Source organism: Lynx rufus, unplaced genomic scaffold, assembly GCF_022079265.1.
Source record: "Lynx rufus isolate CCGP_SWC_20201006 ecotype Redwood Valley unplaced genomic scaffold, mLynRuf1.p SCAF_12, whole genome shotgun sequence".
In the NCBI taxonomy this organism is placed as follows: Eukaryota; Metazoa; Chordata; class Mammalia; order Carnivora; family Felidae; genus Lynx; species Lynx rufus.
The window spans coordinates 42,569,437-42,590,266 of NW_025814826.1; the positions used below are offsets into that span (position 1 = coordinate 42,569,437).

The following is a 20,830-nucleotide window of genomic DNA, read 5'->3' on the forward strand; positions in this document are numbered from 1 at the left end:
AGGGTGTTTATACCCAATATTTCTCCCTTTAACAGACCAATATGGTTGTTCTTAAACCTGGGAAAAATGAATGGTACCTCATGGTGGATTACTGCAACCATGGTTCTGTGGTTCCAACCATTAAAATCCCCATAATCAATATCATTGAAATTACTGGTTCCATCCAATCATTAGCTGGTAAATATTTTGTTATTATTTATTTGGCTCATATGTTTAACACCGATTTCCACAGACTCAGAGCCATAGTTTGCCTTTAGCTATGATGAAATGCAACACATTTTGACTTCAGCCTCGATGGGACACCTCTACCTGGCTGCCCACAAGGTCTTCAAAAGCTCAGCCATTGCTCATGTCTTTGTTGGCAAAATTATCAGTGTGTCCAACTTTCTTGAGGAGCACAGGCAATGACATCACTCTTACGACACCTTCCTTCATGGATATTCATTTGCCACAATCATTCAAGACATACAAATACAAAAGAGCTCACAAATTGTGCGGTTCCATTTACCTACATATAATAGAAGGCCCTGTCACCTCAGTTAAATCCCTAGGAATTATTTGGTCAGCCCGAAGCCACTCTATTTCTGACACCATTAAGAAAGTAAAAAAAATCTAAAGATTTTATTTTTAAGTAATCTCTACACCCAGTGCGGGGCTCAAACCCCCCACCCTGAGGTCAAGAGTCACACACTCCACTGACTGAGCCAGCCAGGTGCTCCAAGAAAGAAATAATGACACATGGCAACACAATGTTAAAACAGCTCAAATGTCTTTTAGGAATTTTTGGATTTTGAGGGCAACATATTCCTAATTTATAATTTCACTTAAGGTAATTTATTCTGTTTTTAGTAAACAGGCCTACCTTGAATGGTGCCATTTACAAAACTATCTCTAGACCCCTGAATTATAATACAACAAGTGCTGTCCCTTAGAGACTCCATTACTCTAGAGGCTTTAGCAAGTTCCCCTCATGGCTCTTGGAGTCTCTGGACTCCCTATGATAGGCATAAGTTGCCCCTGAACTTCTGATACAAGAAGATTCCCCTCTAAGTCCCATGCTATTGCAGTGGCAATGCTGCATGGTGGGATCTCCCAGAAAAAAATTCTCTCAAAGGCTCTGAGTCCATGGCTCTCTATATTCAGCTGCACATTGTGCCTTGAGTCTTGGAAGCAGTATTCTGTAAGTTTGGTATGGCTACTAAAGCCTCCTAGCTAAAAATGCAAATTATACCTACATATTAGAGCTAAAACTAGGCCCTTTGACCTACCCCAACCTGCATGAAGATGTGGCCTTTCTGGTTCTTAATTCCTTGCCAGATGCCATGCTTTTGCAGAGGTTCCTCTTCTGAATCCCTTAGCTCCCTGAGTAGCCTTTGGGGATCAACTGAGTGAATAGTAAAGTGAATCTGTATACGTCAGACAGTATAACCAACATCATCAACATGATGAACACCCTGGAAAACTGCTTATTTTAATACCTTAACCGTGATATCCCTGATAAAAGATTCACTGATTAGTATAACTGCCCAAACTTTGGACAGTCACCCTTCACTGGACGTCATAGTTAACAAATAGCCCGGGTGAACGTGTCTTAGACCCTTGAGCCATTGCCAATTATCTGAGCATATGGTTGCCCCTTATGGGGTAGACACTTCTGAGAATTTTGTCTCAGACATTCCCTAAATACAAATTGATGCTACACATATCTCCACACATACTAAAGCCACCATACTAAGACTTCATCAAGATACTTTGCATCTTTTTTAGAGCTCTCGTAGTTACCGACAGCGATCAAGGCAACCATTTCACTTCTCACAACACAAAATGCTGAGCTCTGCAACAAGACATTCAATGGAATTGTCATGTCCCTTAAGTCTCTGGATACAAGCCTTATAAAGTGACAATGTGATTTAGACAAGTTAAAATATGACACATTTCACTTAAAAAACACCAAGAGTGAATTGTGATAAAGTCTGATCCATTTTTGACGTTTGATCACTGGCAAGTTCCAAGCCATACCTCTTCCACTTCTCTTTTTGCCCCTTATATGGGGCAAGCTAATAAGAAGGCAGGGTATGCTTTCCTTTAGACAAATGGGATTTTCAAATCACATAAGTTCTGACTATTGTGAGGGAGCTTTCACTCTAGCACCAGAATAAAACCCAAAGCCAGTCAGCTTTCTTTGTTTCCTTAAGCAATTTTGGATCTCACTGGATCCAATTCTGGATTGTGCTCTGCTCTTCCCAGAAAGTCTCATTAGTATAAGTGATACCTACATCTTTTCATACCTTCTTAGTGCATGTGTGGTGTCATAAGTCTTGACATCCAAATCAAATTTGGATGGGGGATCCTGGTCTAGCTGGTGACTAAATATGGTTTCATCTAATTATACGAGTGGTACCCAAAGAATTAAATAATATAAATATAAATACATACAATAATGACGTTTCCTTACTCTCAAATGTTGGGCTCAAACCTAAGGGTTTCCTCTCTTATAGGCATAAAATTAACATACACATCCCTCCATATTGACATTAACAGAACCATAAAATTTCTAAAACAATAAGAGAGCACACTTTTCTTTGTAATTGTTCTATATATAACAAATAATGATAAGTGGTAAATACACATTTTGAATAAACACACATTTTGTGAACATTTGTCATTTTTAAAGAAGTGAATTCAACATTTACAAAAGACTAATCATTGATTTTGATGCTGGTGTCATACATTTTAAATATAAAATATAAAAAGCCTTTATCGACTGGAAGAGTTCATTCATTACTGAAATCTTCACATCAGGAAAACAGAATGCCAGTAAAATGATTTACTGACCTAATGAGCATAAAAAATAATCTCAAAACCATTTGTCACTATAATATGGGGGAAAGAAGTGACAATAAATTACTGAATTAAGTATAAAGTCTGGTGATGACAACATAAATTCTGTAAGGGATGCTGAATAAAATAGATAATTGAGAACCACCTAGATATAAGATCAAAAGACAAATGGCTAGATATATGTCTGAGTTTTAAAGGAGAATATACACGGAGTAAAAAATGGCTATTAGTTTTAACACAAAAGATGAGAATAGTTGACTTTCCATCCATAGCTCAAAACTACAGTAGTACATATTACAAAGTCCAGATACCCACAAGAAAAGTAATCCATACATATATATATATATATATATATATATATATATATATATAGTGTGAGCGTGTATACATCTTAGTTCCAATCCACTGCTTTTGCTTTTTCCTTCTAAATTCTAAGGATATCTGAATTTTTAAATACTACCTTTTATAGACTAACAGTTAATACAGAAAGGTGAAAGATATGATATTACAAAAATAAATTGCATTAAACAATCATTATGTAATAACCTAAGTATATAATATGGAAAGGAAATAGTAAATTGAACAAATATAATAAGAATTAATGAAATATTCATTATCTAATCATTATCAGTGTTGTTAATATAATATTGTGGTATAGTTTGAGAAAAAAAACCCAGTTATAACCCCATATTGAAGGCAACATCATAGGGAAAGATGTTTCTAAATTGACCTCGAGGAAACATACTGTACTGAAAGATAGGAAAAATAGCAGTTGTGAATCAGAAAAAATACAAACTATGAAGAAGTAGGAAAGAAATTCAAGGTTGTGTCAACTACTTAAAACAAACAAATCCCAAACCTCTCTCCCAGCAATAAACAAAAGGTTTTAGTAACTGTCTGTACCCCCTGTACAGAGTAGACCAGCCTGACAACTTTGTGTGATTTAGGAGTTCATGAACTTGAAACCTATACAACCAAGAGACTGCATTAATAACAGAAGATACAGAGAGGGCTGACTAACTGGGAAAACTAAGGAGAAAAACCCGAGAAAGTTTTCATGCATACTTCCAAGATTCCACGTTTGAAAGCCAGTCTTGGGGAAAAGTAAGTTTTGTCCTTGATAAATAGGCAATCACGGTGGGCCTTTTAGGAGGTGAAACTATCTGGAAGCCCAAACACAAAATTAAGTCACCACAGACTATTCTGGATATCCTCAAGGTGATTTTCATGTTGGAATTCTCCAAGAAATCTGAATGTCAGTTTGCATTCCACACAGCTAATATTTGATACATGTTTTATAGAATATTTTTTGTCTAAGATTTTCTACATAAAACTCTGGTAATATAGTTCATCCTCTGTAGTGGGTTGAATAGTGTTCCCCACCCCCCAAAATGTGTATCTGCCTAGAAGCTTAAAATGTCATTGTATTTGGAAACAGGATCTTTGCAGATATAATTAAATATTAATATGAAATTATACTGGATTAAAGTGCACCCTAAATCCAACACATGGTATCTTTAAAAGAAAAGAGGACAGAGATACATGCAGAAACAGAGGAGACACACAAACAGGGCAAAGGTCTTGTGAAGACAGAGGCAGAAATTAGTGATACAACTACAGCCACAGAATGTGAAGGGTGGCTGAAAGCCACTAGAAGCTAGGAAGAAGCCAGGAAAGATTCTTCCCTAGGGCCTTCAGAGGGAGTGTGGCACTACTGATAGCTTGATTTCAGAGATCTAGCCTCCAGAACTGAGAGAACAAATTTCTGTTGTTTTAAACCACTGACTTTGTGATATTTTGTTAAGGCAGCCCTCAGATACTAATACATTCTCTTTTACACATAATCCCTGGAATGCAAGGAATGGGTGATGGAAGGGATAGAAGGGGGCAGGGGGGGGGAGTTTGGAAAGGGATAATCATTTCAAGGAGTGATATTCCATGTGAAACCAGTTTAGGTATTACGTAACTAGTTATGAACCATTTCTTCTGAATTATAGTTGAAAGAGGACTTTCATCTCCTTTAACCGTTTTAAGCATCTTGTTTTACCAACGGGTCCATCTAAAATCTTTAATTTTTCCTTGTCTATTGTGTCTTTGTCTTGGGCTTTAAAGTAAGAAAATTCCATTATATCCTATCCCAAGAGAAAACAAACATAAACACTAGCCTCTGACTTGCCCCCCATTTCACTGCCATCCTAGCTCCTTCTTTTTTTTCTCAGCCAAAATTGTTGAAATAGAAGTCCAAACATTTATTCTCCAATGTTTGTAAGTCCTCACTCCATACAACTTGATTTTGGCTGCTACACTCTGAGTATAAATACCTATTAACAAAAATATTTTTCCTCTAACAATGGCAACAGTTTTCTTATGTTATAAAGCATCTTATCTATATCAAAGTCAAAATTAAAAATCTGCCTTGCATGTTTTAGCCCTTAAAAACAATGCATTGTATGAAGACTTAAACAGTAAAACCATAAAGGGGAGACACCTGGTAATTAAAAATTGAAAAATGAAGGAAAAATAAAACATATTTTATTAAAGGTAGGGTATTTTTAATCCAAAAATCCAAGTGAAATAGTTTAATTGTTAGAAGGAAGTCAACTATCAAAAAATGTTATCCAATGACCCAGGATTATTATATTTCTACATATATAAAACAACCATAATCCTGCAGAATGAATATCACCAAAGAGACCCTAATATCTGAAGTTCAAATGAAATCCAATGACACTTATGAAAGCATTAGGAATTGACAATTTTCTTATCTATAAAAACTGAAAGATAGAAATTGACTGGCAAAATAATACTCATTCAATCAACTGGTAAAGTAAGTTCATATTCTGTTCGCATTTAACCGATATGAATTCAATTCTACACTGGGCAACAATAAATAAATAAAAGTAATGTGGTAGCATATGACCTGTAAAAGATCAAGCTGGCTCATCTGGTATTATCTAAAGAAACAGTCACCTGTTCTGACATTAGAGGATAAATGTCCTGTTAAGAATTATTCAGTGACTACATGGCTCATGCAAAATTACGTAGATGATTTTTATGGGCGATTTAACATATTCCATGTGTAATGTTGATTATATGTAATTTTCTCCTTATATAACTTTAGAACGTTAACCTTTGTTAAGCTGCAATTCGCTTGAATGAATTGAGTGTATCTGACAGATATTATGCTAAATGATTAAAAAGTGAAATTCTAAGAGTGTCAGCCTATAAAAGATACAGAAGAAAGAATGATTATATTTTAAGATAAGTGACAGGAAGAGAAAAAGTGAGAACTGGTACATTATGAAGTGATACCAAAGAGTCATAAAACAGCTCAAAGTGGAACAGAAGGAAACTGAAAATGAGAGGAGGAAGAAGAAGCAAAACAGAAATTTGATTTGTCGATACTCAATGACTATTGCTTGATCATCTCACATTTAAGAGGTAAAAGTAGGAGTAGAAAGAAGTTGATGATAAGTATTCATTTAATTCGTCTACTCTGCTCCCAGAAAACTTTAAGGTGTTATTAGGTGAGTAGATACCCACTGAAGGTGTAAAACAAACTATTTGTTTTTATGCTTTAATTACATAATATAAATGTTTTATTTTTAGCCATGTTACTCTTAAGACTAATAAATCCAGAATCCACGTCATTTTATTTCCACATTTTTGGTAACTGGTGGCAGGACCTCTACAAATGTGAACATAAATAAAAGTGTGTGTGTATGTGAATCTCTGTGTGTATATGACTTAACTACGTGTTATTACGCAATCACGTACAAATACTGTATCATTTAATTATAAATTAACCCTATGAGGTAGACATTTATCACCTCTATTTCAGAGAGGAGAAAAGTAAAATTCAGGCTAATGATGGGACTTGTCTAAGTGAGAAAGAGTAACGAATTGTGCTCTGAATCCAGAAATCTGACCTCAAAGTTGGCATTTTTTAAACTCATAACGAACATGAACTATGTGAGACATCTTTTATAAATATACAATCTCATTCATCCTTCCCAACAACTTTACTCTGTAGACATAATGACCTCAACTTTACAAATAAAGAAACTGAGTCTCAAAGAGTTTATGTAACTTGTCCAAAGACAGATAGGTACAAGATGTGACAGGCTGAAACTAGGACTCCAAGTTTGTTTGACTTCTTATGTAGTTTGAAATACAGAATGATGTAACATTTACACAAATAAAATCAGTTTCCTTACTAATAAATGAAAGTACATTTGATTTCATCTACAAATAATCCAAGACTTGTTTAAAAATTAATATTAGAAACCACTGATTATCAGTTGCATTGTTTACATTAAGAAGTCTACATTTAACTTACATTAAGTCTGCTCGAATAGATTCCATTCCCTTGAAACCTGTTAATTTATTTTAATCAGTACTTTTCCTTCTCTTTTTGAACATCTAGAGGTTACTATAAAATATCCCTAGGTGGCCAGCATGTCTACGTATCAGGAAAGGAAATGCCTGTTTTTCCTTTTTCATTTTTCTTGGCTACATGACATCCCAAGAATAGGTTATAGTAGAAGAAATTAATGGATTATAAAGAGAACTGAGGTAACTAGGCAATCTTCTGGGTCATCACTGCTAGAGTTCTGTCAGCATCCATGCAACATTGTTGGCAGCTGGACTATAAACCCCTCTTACAAGAAAAAGACTATTTTGAGGCACAAAAGGAAAAAAATAAATAAACAATTAGGTGGATAATGTTTTTCTTTCTAAGCCGTCATTCTCTTCTCGAAGAGTTCAACTCTGATTTAACCAATCAATATGCTAGGAAGAAGAAATATTTTGTAGAGTAAAGAAATAGCCACCTTGCTAATGCTGGTCTCACCATTCTATTTCAAGGTTAAATAAAAGGTTTAGTAGTTCACTTCTGATGACAACGTTCTCTCAAATAAGTTGAAGATCTTGGACTTGTTTTGAAAGAAAGAGAAGGAGGATATATGGGTGATGTCAGGTTATAAGAAATTGGACTGGAAGCATCAGCTTATTTTATATATCAGCAGAAACGTTAAGTCAAGATGTGATCCAAAAATCTTGATATGATAAAATCCATGTCCTTCTGCTAAAATACTTTGTCATTCAGACCCAGACATTCATAACAGCTACGGCAAATCCTTTACCACGTAACACAATGCTGTAAATCTAAATTGTAGAAGTCTGAACTTTCAGCCTCTCTCCCATACTTTACTGCTCACTAAATTTCCTTTGCCTACCCATCCATAAACAGAGCTTAACCTGGGTGAGATCCAGCTGGATCTCAGACACAAAACCTTTAGAAGCCAGGTAAGTGACTTCTAAGACTTGTGATCAGGGAGATGTGAAGGCAGCAAAGGACACATTGTCTTCTCAGTGCCAATGCAGAACAGATTGTCAGGTTGACAAGATGAGCTGAAATGTCCTTTGCTGTCTTTCTATATTCACTGCTGTCCCGGAAACTAGGTGCTTGAAACCAAAATCGTTTCTTTCTGCAAATGTGTTTAAAAAGTATACAACAATATGATTGGTTTGTACATACTTTCCCATTATTATAATAGTTCTATATTTGACTGTATGCATATTTTGCAGAGCACACTTTGCTTTATGCTCTGGTAATTTCCCATTTTATATCATTCTGACATGAAGGCACTTGCAAGGTTACTGGATGTACTTATTTTTAAAAATTAAAAACAATCCTGTTTTCATTTTTATATTGTTGTTCACCTGTGTACTTGACTGTAAATTCAGATTGAGTAAAATGACCTCAAAATTTTATTATTACAAAGCTACTATCTAAAAAGAATTGCCGAGTAAAGTACTTTATGAATAGTGAAAATGTGCATAAAAAACTAACATTTTTGAATAGCACATATTGAAAAACAAAGCATGTCTGGAATGAAATACTACGTGATGAGATGACTATTACTTACCAAACTCCTTGGGAACTGCTATCGAATAAACACAATTATGCCCCACACTGTAATTTTTGGGATAGTTTGGTGATAGAACAGTGCCTTCTGAACCCGTTGAACGACTTCCACAGGGTGCTAGGAGACAGAAATGACAAAACATTTTTAGAAAAGCTTTACAAAAATCACACTGTGAATGTTTTCTTGATATAAACATGATGGTTATTGAATTTTAAGGTATTTGGTTTATTTCCATCTTTTAATAAGATCCACCACTGTCAAATATCTTAAAAACAAATTGTGGACATATGTGACTACTGTAGCTATTCAGATTTACTCTTCTCAAACACAGTAATATAAACGTGACATAATGGTGCTATCTCTAGAGGTAATAATGGCGGCCCTGCTTTCATTTATGATAAAAGCGCAAAGGAAATTTTCTCTTATATAATGATGAGAAATTACAGATGCAGGTGGGAAATTGTTGTACTCACTGCCAGGCTTTGACATTCTACTCAAAATCAACCTTGATTATGCTGCCACCAAATTAAGTATTTTTATACACGGGACAGGGACGGCTGTACAAACACATTCACCCACTCATCTAAGTAAAATACTCTCTCACCAACCTTTATCTGTTTATATGATTTACATTTGAATCGTTAGAGTTGCTGATGGTGCACAGAGGCAGATTTTTTTTTTTTTTTTTTTTTTTTTTTTTGCTACCTCAGCCCCAAATGCACTATGTTCCTAAAAGAGGTGAGTGTGAAACCAATGTTTCGGGCAAATTTGTAGATGATGGTTCTGGTGTTCACAAGATAGGGGGGATACCTTAGGCTTTATAGTTCTGAGTTATAAGGCAGACCCTGGCTAATGATGGAGATTTAAGTATTGAAAACATAAAGATGATAGCTGATATTCTCTAAGAAAATGATATCGCCCAGAAAATTATACAGAATGAGACAAGATGGGCAAAGGGGAGGTCTGGAGAATGCCAAGGTGTAGGATGGCATAGAGGGTGGCTAGAGTGAATGTAGTCCCATGGAATCCACTGGCGAAGAGCTTCAATTAAAGGAAAGTGTTCAACAGGGTTAAGTGTTGCCAAGTGGTAATAAAAGAAAAACGAGTCAGTGGATTTGGCGACGTGGAGTATCACAGAGCAGGGGCTTCTTCTCCTGGCCCATGATTGCTTGAGGAGGGATTCTGTTTAATCGCTGGCTGGCTGGTTCCACCCTTAGTCCACGAGGTACAATGAGCTTTCCAGACTGGTCAACCCAGGAGAGGAACTTCAACCTTACTCCAGGCTGGGGGCCATTCTGCTTAAAGAACATATTGGCTGGTCTCCTCCTCTGCAGAGTCAGTATTACAGGGCAAGTCTGCTGAGAGCGTGGCCATGGTTGTTGCAGGACACCCGGAGCTGTGCAGGATGCCTGTTGTTTTGGCCCCTCTGCTTTTATTAATATTAAAGCTAACAGTCTGATTTCCTTCAGCCTATCCCTTAATTGGCTTTGAACTTGTGCAGAGAGGACTCCCCTCAAGCAATGGGATTTTGGTATTGTTAATACAGCAGGTTCAACGAGAGCAGCTTTTTGCAAACTACAGCCAGCAAACCAAAGCCAGGCGGTCAGGAGAGGGTTTTACATTCTTAGAGTCACAAAACAAAGTTTTGAGTTTGAGTACGCGGCAGAGACATATGTAGCCAACAAATCCCAAAATACCATCTGGCGCTTTACAGAAAAAAGTTTGCTAACCCTTGAAGTAGAGTAGAGGGGTGGTAGCTAGATAGTAGCTGGATGAAGAGTAAGTATGTAAAGAAATAGATGTAATCAGATCCTTAATCATAAACAAAAGGAGAACGTGGGGAGTAGTCAGGGGAAGATGCAAAGCTGAGCGAGTTTTATTACTGTTTTATTTAACGGGGAGGAAGGAGTCATTGCAAAGGGAAAATCAGGAGCAGAACTAGAGTCTAGGAAAAGGCAAGATAAAAAACCAAAGTGGAGCCATTTCACTTTTGAAACCATCATTGACATTCCCCTGTGACCTGAGGAAAACAGATGGAGACTAGAAATACATAGGTTTAGGTTACATGCTGGGAATTTATTGGAGTTATTGCCTAATTTTCCTTTTAAGTGTTTGTTCGTTTGTGTGTTTGTAGAGAAAAAGCATGAGCCTGGGAGGGGCAGAGAGAGAGGGAGACAGAGCATCCCAAACAGGGCTGGATTTCACACACCCTGCGATCCTGACCTGAGCCAAAATCCAGAGTCAGAGGCTTAACTGACTGAGCCACCTGGGTGCCCCCTGATTTTCCTTTTAAAGAGAGCTGGGTGCAGTGTTGTGTTAGGTGACTGGAGAAGAGTCATGATAGCTTGAAAAAGTAAACACATTTGATGGATTCCTGGCCAGAGTTTAAAATATATCAATATACTTAAAACACATACATACAACACAAACAGTATCTTGTATTGTGTTGGGTGGCTAATGAATGTCCCGCCTTTTAATGTTCTGTAAAATGGTAATATACAGTTAGGATTAAGCATACTAAAATTAGAACTCCCCAGAACAACAACAAATTGACAGTGGTGATGATAACCGAAGATGCATTGCTCTCATCACTCATTATTGTTTGAGACGAGAGTGGTCAGGTGTATTCTTCGTTCAGCACAGATAACTTTATTCAGCTGATATTACTGATGAGAAAATCATTCAAGAATGAGTACTACGATTTATGTTAACTTTCCTTCTGATTTTAAGGTGCTCCAAAGTTACAACACTTTGAATGTATGTGACAATAGCTCTTATTTTCATATTTGGAAAATATGAATAGAAATGAGAGCTTTTCGTTCAAGTTCAGCTTTGTGACTTAGTCATGAACATTCTGCTATTCCACATGAATATGCACCTGCAACCTCAATTTGTTTTTTATAGTTTATTTTGCATAATGGACATTTAGGACAGCTATTTCAAAAAGTATCATTTATAAATATAAAAATGTGAAGTTGTTTTTTAATCATTGATGAATATATATGAGGTTGCAGTATAATCACCTGTTCTTAGGGTAACTAATACTGTATTAGATTCTGTTATTTGTCCTAGTATCAATAATTTGGGTTTTTTTCTGGTCAGTGCTTACAGCATGTCCTAGTTTATAATCACTTATGTTGAATATTGTAGTGACTGAAAGTATTCCGTGTAGTATGCAAATAATATAAATAAGGGAAAATTAACTGTGCTTTGAGATAGAGATTTATTGTAATCTGTTCTATGTTTACAAAAATCTAAATGGAATAATGACTAAGCCAGAACAACTTTACTAATTTTCCTAATATTGGTTCCTAGAAACTTTTCACATCCTCTCTTCCTGTTTTAATTTCATCATACTGGTGGGTATAGGAAAGGGCAGCCTTTATCTTTTTGGCTCTGTTAACAATCAGTAGAAGTTAGGAGCCAGCCAAGACTTTGAATTCTATGCTTATTTTTGCCATTTTACTTATACCAGTGGGCCATTTGTCACACTGGCTGTGTTTCTCTGAAAGCCCATATCCCTTGTAATGCATTTAATGTAAGAACTCACCTGTACCAGTTCCTGATTATAACTTATTTGATACATATGACAACTGCTTAAATCTATATTTAATAGCATTGTTGTAGAACACGTGAATTATGAAAAGAAAAGGTTCTATAATTAAGTAAGTTTGGGACATACGTGGATAAAAGAAAAAGTTCTTTATGACTTCACTGATACTTTAGTAAGGTCTGGGGACTGTCATATTCATTCTTACAAACTTATTTGATCATGGAGACTGTTTCAGGGTAAGATCTCATGGGACCAATGTTCCTTAGAACACCCTTTGCAAAATGCCAGACTGATGATTCCAAAATGTGCTATCACTTTGGTAATAATTCTCACATTTATATTATTGTCTATAATTGATTAGAATTTTGTAGAACCAAAGAACCGTGTTTCAATGTATGCACGGAGAGCCAAAGTACTTTAAAGATTTAAAATGTCAAACTTAGCCTATTATAACATACCATTATCCTTGACACTCTCTCCCTGACTCTTGGGGTCCAATACACCATTGATTTGTTGCTTGTACCTTTACGTAGCTTATCAGTCTCTCTCTCTCTCCTCTCTGCCACTGAAACTGCCACAACCCAAACTCCCAACAGTTTCCACATGGGCTCTTGGAAGAGACAACTAGCTTCACTGATCCCTGCAAGTTCTCACCGCTGCTAACGATGTTTCTAACAGACACGTCTTATCGTATTTCTCTTCTCTTCCTAGAACAGTTCTGATAAACAGTGGGTTCTCCATAAATGTTTGTGGGAGGTTGAAATGTACTATGCTTATCATACCAAGCAGGCTACTATCAATGGTGTTCCATAGACAGCACGTACACGAACATTTCATTTTGTAGAAATTTCTCCAGAAATTCACTTAAATCCAAGACAGAATTGAGACATACCCTCTCAATAAATCCATATTAGCCTATTTCTGTGATTGAAGTCTCTGATGGCCAGGAATCACTGTTGCTTTACACTTAGAGGCAATATTATGTAAAAGATGTGTATCTTTAAACATTGAAAATATGCTCAATGATAGGATTGAGTTCCACTGAGGGAACAGCAGACTCATGTCTACCATTTTACAGTAGCAAATCCATGCTAACATTTAATTAGTCTGGAACATACCTTCACAGAGTGAGTGAAATCACTCACACTGTTTCATTTCATGATTTTTCTTGTTCTCTCTCTCTCTCTCTTTTTTTTTAATGTTTGTTTTTTTTTAAAATCCTCTTTGCCTGAATTTATATGGATTCATTTGTATCAGTACAATGTGCCCAGACTGCAACTGTACTGTATGTGCTTGTTTTACTCTTGCAAGAAGAAAGGATGAGGCAGTAAACAGACATGGTATTTCCAGGGACATCAGGGGATGAATCTGTAACTGGATTTTAAGGTTTCTAGTCACCTAGTGAAAAGGACTTCCCCACTAAGATTCGATCATGTGTGCAGGAGGCAGGAGGAGGGCTGGAGAAGAAGAAGAAGAAGGAGAACAAAGAGTAACTTCCCAGTAAGTGAAACAGAAGGATCTCAAACCATTTTTATGGAAGAGGTCCTACTCGAACGTCCAACATATCTTAGAGACTGCATAGTACGCTCAACACAGCCGTAAGCTACTTGCAATTTCAAACCTGTCTTTTTGCTTGTGTAATGTATAATTTATTATCAAATATACTTTATCGTGAAAATTATTATAGAATATATAAATTTTTCTCAGAGGAAAGTTGGGTACTTTTAAAAGTGATTAATTCTTGTGGGTCACAAAAAGAGCAAAATGCTATATTAAATCAATAATTTACTAGATGCGGCCTGTGCCTCCTTCAGTTGGAGAGAACTGCTGTACTTTTACGAAAGTGCTGGTCTACTTCTGGGAAATTACTTATGCCCTGATGTAGCCTGATTGAATGTCACAAATCAAAAATCCTGGGAGAAAAAGGGTTTGAAAGCTGTATCTGCCACCGAGTCTTTTTTTTTTTTTTTTTTAAGCTAAGTCCTTTCATAAGCCTTAAACTTTGGAATTGAGTTTGTAATGCAGGCAGCTAATATTCCCAGTATTGACTTCAAGATTAAAACTACTCTTGCTTTGTTTGAAACTTGTTCTTAGTAAAAAAATAGCTTATTATTCATCCATTGATTTCATGCTTTGCATCATGTCTCCTAAATAAATAAGCATTTCATTTTGTTTATCTGTTAGATGATGTTCCTCTAATAAGGCCATTTTATCATAATGGTAGTAACTATTTCTTTAAATTATAAACGATTACCTTAAGTAACTTATTTATTTTGATTTTCATTTCTTTTGCATTAGTTCTGATATATTCACATTCATTTATCTGGAAAACTAAAGATAATATTGTTATGAGTTTCCTATTGCCTCATCTATTCGCCCAAAAGAAAAAAAAGCAAAAATCAGTCTTTACTACTTGTGAATTAATCCTTTGTTATAATTCCACACTCCTGTTTAACACTAAAACAAACAAACACACCAACAAAAACAAAACTCCATCTCAATGCTGTAATCAGTGGCTTGTAAACCACTTTAATCCCTCACTAAGTAAACTTAGTAGGAGATGTCCTTCTACATCTGTCACCTCACTGATTGCCTGGACTCACTCATTTGATTGTGCTGCCTGGAAAGGCATTCCCTTCATGCACCAGTGCTCTGTGAGCTGTGTTCTCCATCAGAGTGTATGTTCTTAGAAGAAGAAGAGTCATCCTAGGACAAAGACCTCCGAAGAGCTATATTCATTCCTTGGATAGATCTGCCATGCTACCATATATAAATTCTAATAGAATGGATGTTAGTAGTTGATCTGTGATACCTATGTCACTCATTTTTAACCTCATTTTCGAGATTGAGGTATGATGTATACAATTGAGTATTATTGTTGTGGTTGTTTAGCATATTCACAAAGTTGTGGACCACACCTCTACCTAATTTCAGAATATGTGTCATCCTCAAAGGAGTTCCTGTACTCATTAGCAGTCACTTGCTATTCCCTATACTCCCAAGTCCCTAGCAATTGCTAGGAAACTGGATATGGAAAGACAAGTTCTTAAAATAATTTTGGTTGAATTATTGGTGCTGTTTAAAAACTAAAATTCATTTTCATTGCTTAGTTTCTTATTTCTAAGTCATTGATTTTAAGTGATGGCAATCTTTTGTTGTTTAAAACATACTTTAAGACAACTAATATATTAGCACAAAATGAGTGTAGGGAAAAAAAAATCCTCTGTGACAATTTCTTACTCCTACTGGATCGCTACACATTGATTTCTCAGGAAAGTCTTCTCTGTCTTCCAGATTAGTTCAGAGGATCCCATCATATAGCATTCCATTACTTTCAAGGCACTTATTATAACTTGTTTTATATTTATATAAAGCCATTTATTTGTATGGCCTTTTGATTAAGGTCTGTCTCTATCACTTAACTCCAAATGTATTAAGTCAAAATTTCCATGTCTTTTTATGCACTACTTATAATTCTGCAGCTTAGCAGAGTGTCTGTTTATTTAATGGACTTGTAATAAATATATGTCATAAATATTAGGAAAAATAAAATATACAGTATATTACTATCTTGCTGGTGACTAAATGCACAGAATGTAAAACTCATATTTTTCAAACCACTTGTTTAGGGTAGCATAGCAAGTTCAATATAAAAACCCAAAGTTTTGGAGTCTTCAAGATCTAGTTTTGAATTCCAGCTTCACTATTTACTGACTGAGTAGCCTTGGAAGAGAGGACATTTCAAAGTGGAACCGGATCTGGTATATGGTGAGGCTTAGACAAAATGAATGAAACAACTCTCTGGCCCCACAGAATCTTCTGGAGGTAATAATGTTGAGGGTTTCATAAAGGCCTTAGGAAGATGAACTAATCTCATCAATCCCGGAAAGAAATACAGAGTTTAGAGAAAGGACAGGAGGAAACTTACCTGGTGTTTCTGCCAAACTCTTCCCTTGAGAGAGAGGAATGCCATTTAAGCGATTCTACCCAGGGCATTGTTTCCCTCTAGGAAGAGCTGGTGGTTTTTATTTTCCTCTCCTCTTCATTTCCCTAGGGATGAAGACCAGGGTACTCCAACCCAAAGGAAGAGGAACCTACAACTTTAATTCAGCTGTTTTCTCAAGGAGTGGCGGGGGTTGGGGGGCTGTCACTGTGCCCAGTTGTTAACAATCGGTGTGGACATAGTCCTCTACTTCTTTGGACTCTTTATGCTTTAGAAGGCCAGGGAGAAACAAGAGCCAATGTTAATAGTGAAAAGGAGGCGAAATTGGCCTGTCTTCTCCTTTTTCTTACAACTCAGGGGTTCTTTTTCTTGTTTCATGAATTTGGACAGGGAAAAAAATGTATATATTTTTCAACCCTAATGGATTTTTGTATTTTTAGTGAATTATACCATTTCATTCTATTTCGAACGTAGGCAGAAGACCACAGTAGTATTAGAAGTAACTGCGACTTTGTCACCAATAGAAATTACAGATGTTTTTATATTACATAATTGTTGTGGATACCTCAAAATATTATTTCTGCTTATCCCTATAGTAGTTATTAAGCTTTTCAGAACTTCCAATTTAAGGGAATAATTAGGAAGCAATATATTATTACATCAAAATTTGTTTTTTCAATTATAGATTTTAAGTACTTGGATAACTGCGTTTTAATATAATCAGCTTATTGTTTACACCTGTGTGCTTTATTATATTTTTTACACCTAAAAAAGATAATTCTAGGATAGCATTCATCATTACACAAAAAAGAAATCCAATTCTAATTAGATTCCTCCCAAACCCATCTGATGACTTTCGTAATTTTTTGTTTTCTCTTTTCTTTAACGGTACTTGGCTCAGAGATTGTTGCTTTGGCCTATGAAGTTCTGGAAAATATTAGTTGCACTGGAGGACCCTTTTTGCTCTCTTGTATCTCTTCCTAACATGACAGATCAATTCTTCCCTGAAAGGTCCTAAAACTCAGATTTGGAACTAAGGGGGAAATATCCAGTCTTCAGTTCGGCTTAGGTTTGAAGATATTTAGAACCATTGCCTCAGTATAGTCCAGATTTACTCACTAACACTCCCAAGTATTTCAGTCTAACTGGATCTGGCATTTGGGATTAGGAATAAAATTCCCTATTGCACAGCGAGCTCTCTATTATCTTCTTTTATGTGTATATCTTGGAGTGAATGGCTCACTGCTGAAGTGTAAGTGCAAAATGAAATTTTCCGTGTTTAATAAAGGGGAGGAAAGCAGCAGCCTCCTTTAGGGCATCTCTTTTAAAACATAATAGGCCCCAACTTTTGATTTTATAGTGCAGGACTTTTGGCCTTCTGACTGAAGTAAACAATTCTTCAGAAATTAACTCAGGGTTCTTCCAAGGTATACTCACAAGGTATATAGAGACAAGGTACCTCAGTGTGTGTCTCAAGAAGATAAAAGAAGTGTTATTTGTTCTTTCTTTATAAATTTGTATGAGATTCTGTCTGGTCTTTCTAGTATCTTTCATAGACTACCGGCAATGTTCATTATATTCCAAATATCCTTATTCACTAATAAATCTGATTTTTTTCTCTCTAGGTTTTGTGGGTTGAAATTTTTAGTAGGTTTTTTTTCTCCAATAGAAGAACATTTGTGACTATTTTTAGATCTGTTTTCTTATTACCTTAATACCATTCCTTAATACAGTTTGATTCTCAACATGACTATTAATAGTTACTGCTGTATATTTTATTTTCTTGATCTGCAAGGAGAGAATTTCTGGGTTAATAGATTTTCTGTATATGTAAGTTTTTTTTTTTTCTTTTTTGCTTTTCTGTAAAAACTGGTGACACATTAGGGAGGCAAGTTTGAAGTCTAACTCAAAGCCTGCATGGTAGTGGAGAATAGGGGCTTCTTTGCACAATGAGAAGCCACGAGACTACCCCTTTGGAGATATGGCATAGTGGCATAGATCCCAAAAGCAGAGAAAATAAAGATGGTTTAAAATATGAGCTCCAAGTCAGTGGTCACAAGTAAATATGCTCTGAATTATAGGCACTGATTTGCAATCAAACTGCTTCTTACACAGGGGACTCTACATAGTATGATCCAGAATTCATAGCAGCAGGGATTTGTTTATAACAATGTTAATGATTCTCTAGACTAGCATGCAGGAGGCCAACTGGAGTGATAATGTAAGTAAGAGTGCCTGGAAATAGCAGGTGCTCAATAACATTAGCTTTCCTTCCCGTTTCATTTTAAGTAATACTCCCCTCCACCCTTTCCCATCATATAAAAACCAAGCATGCCTTGGTTTTGTCTCAATACTACTTTAAGTTTTTATTTTTTTTATTTTATTTTTTTTAATTTTTTTTCAACGTTTATTTATTTTTTGGGGGACAGAGAGAGACAGAGCATGAACGGGGGAGGGGCAGAGAGAGAGGGAGACACAGAATCGGAAACAGGCTCCAGGCTCTGAGCCATCAGCCCAGAGCCCGACGCGGGGCTCGAACTCACGGACCGCGAGACCGCGACCTGGCTGAAGTCGGACGCTTAACCGACTGCGCCACCCAGGCGCCCCACTACTTTAAGTTTTTAAAATAGAAAATACTTTTGGGGTGCATGACTCAGGTGGTAGAATATGTGACACTTGATCTTGGGGTCATGAGTTCAAGTCCCTCACTGGGCCTACAGTTTACTAAAAAAAAAAAAAAAAAAAAAAAAAAAAAAAAAAAAAAAAAAAAAAAGGGAAAGAAAGGAAAAGAAAAGAAAAGAAATGCATTACACTTCTTTTTAGCATGGTTACGAAACATAATCTGTATATTATGTCTGTGAACAAAATTCCTATGTGTAGCTAATGAAAGGCAGATATTTGATGATACTCAGAAATAATTTATCACTAGGCCTTTGTTTTATGAATTTTGCATCTACATGCCTTAATTATATCACATATTTTAAATGGCATCAAATGCTAAATGGCTCAGTATATTAGACTAGATGATACCTATATGCATTTATAATGGAATGGGGCTCTAGACTTGTTTCAAACCTCAAAAAAAATTCTATAAACCTCAAGGACATTTGTGATAAGAAATTAGCCCAAGACAAGCCATGCCATTTAAGCAGGAGATCTGGAATAAGAGTTGAGTTTTCTACTTCATACACTAAAGCAATATGATTTAATTAAAAGTAGGTCATATGAGTTTATTAATGAGAGATAACTGTAAAATTGGAGAGCTGGAATTACAAAATGAACTTTTTATTTTTTAGTTTGTTTCTTTTGAAGCTTTCTCTTCAGTTGATAGGGTAAGAGGGCCCTTTTAAAAGCTTTTATCATTCTACATATAATTGGAAGTTGAACAAAGAATGGTGCCCTATGACTACTGGATGTCTAATCTTAACGTACTTGTGTGTATGTACTTTGAAAAGACTTACAGTTACCAATGATTGAGTTACTTAGTTCTCTTTTTCCCCCCAGAATCTAGGCCTTACATTAGCAGGAGAGAAACAAAGGTATTGAAAATAATGGTGCCGATATTCAAAAGAACTAACACTGACTATATCTATTAAGGTATTTATTTGCATTCTGTGTAAGGTTGTATTTCAAATGCAATGCAAAAATGCATTTCAGATGACCACTTTTATTAGTTATTGGTAGGAATTTACTTTTTATTAATTCTCATACTTAGCATGGAGGAAGATTTCAGAAATAAGTGGAGAGCCCCAAATTTCACCACTTATTTTTCATGCCACATATCCATTCATGAAACATTTAATCGACTGTAATTTTCCATAACTGCAGATATAAAAAAGATGAATGCAAGGTCATTTGTAGAATTAATCAGCCTACCTATAGGGCAGTGATTGAGCCTAGACTCCAAAACATGACTGCTGGGCAACTGTGACTTAGAGCAAGTGACTGAACCTCTCTTTGTGTCTTCGTTTCCTCATCTGTAAATGAGAATATTAGTAGTCCTCAATTCATGGAGTTGTGTTAGGCTGTAAATAATATATGTACAAAACTTCAAACCATTCTCAGTACAGATAAACTATGATCTCTATGAGTCCTCTCTCTAGGCTTGCCATGTTGAGCTGCTGGAAATTCTACCTACTTTCCTTCGTTTACTCTTGCCTGTATGTATTTATAAATGCTCAACCCTGGGTGTGAAATGCACCATCTCCTCATGCCTGTACCTCACCTGGTTTCTTCTTACTTATATTTTTAAGATTCACTTTATGTGTCATTTTTATAAGGAAGACTTTCTTTTAAAAAAATTAACATTTATTCATTTTTTGAGAGACAGAGCATGAGTGGGGGAGGGCAGAAAAAGAGGGAGACGCAGAATCCGAAGCAGACTCCAGGCTCTGAGCAATCAGTAACAGAGCCTGACACGGGGCTCAAACCCACCCATGAACCGCGAGATCATGACCTGAGCTGAAGTCCGAGGCTTAACCAACTGAGCAACCAGGCACCTCAAGGAAGACTTTCCTGATCTCTCTTTGTAATTGGTTCAGAGGCACCTCCATGCTGTGCGTG

At 36.1% G+C, this 20,830-nt stretch overlaps 1 protein-coding gene across 2 annotated transcripts in view; it reads right to left on the bottom strand.

Annotated features, from left to right (window-relative positions):
• The window catches only part of CSMD3 (CUB and Sushi multiple domains 3), a 1,257,946-nt gene that overhangs the window by 240,638 nt on the left and 996,478 nt on the right, over positions 1–20,830 (bottom strand). For both annotated transcript variants that reach the window (XM_047073797.1, XM_047073796.1), the window contains one exon: positions 8,772–8,888. In XM_047073797.1, the coding sequence (XP_046929753.1) occupies positions 8,772–8,888 (117 nt within the window). The remainder of the gene's footprint in view (positions 1–8,771; positions 8,889–20,830) is intronic.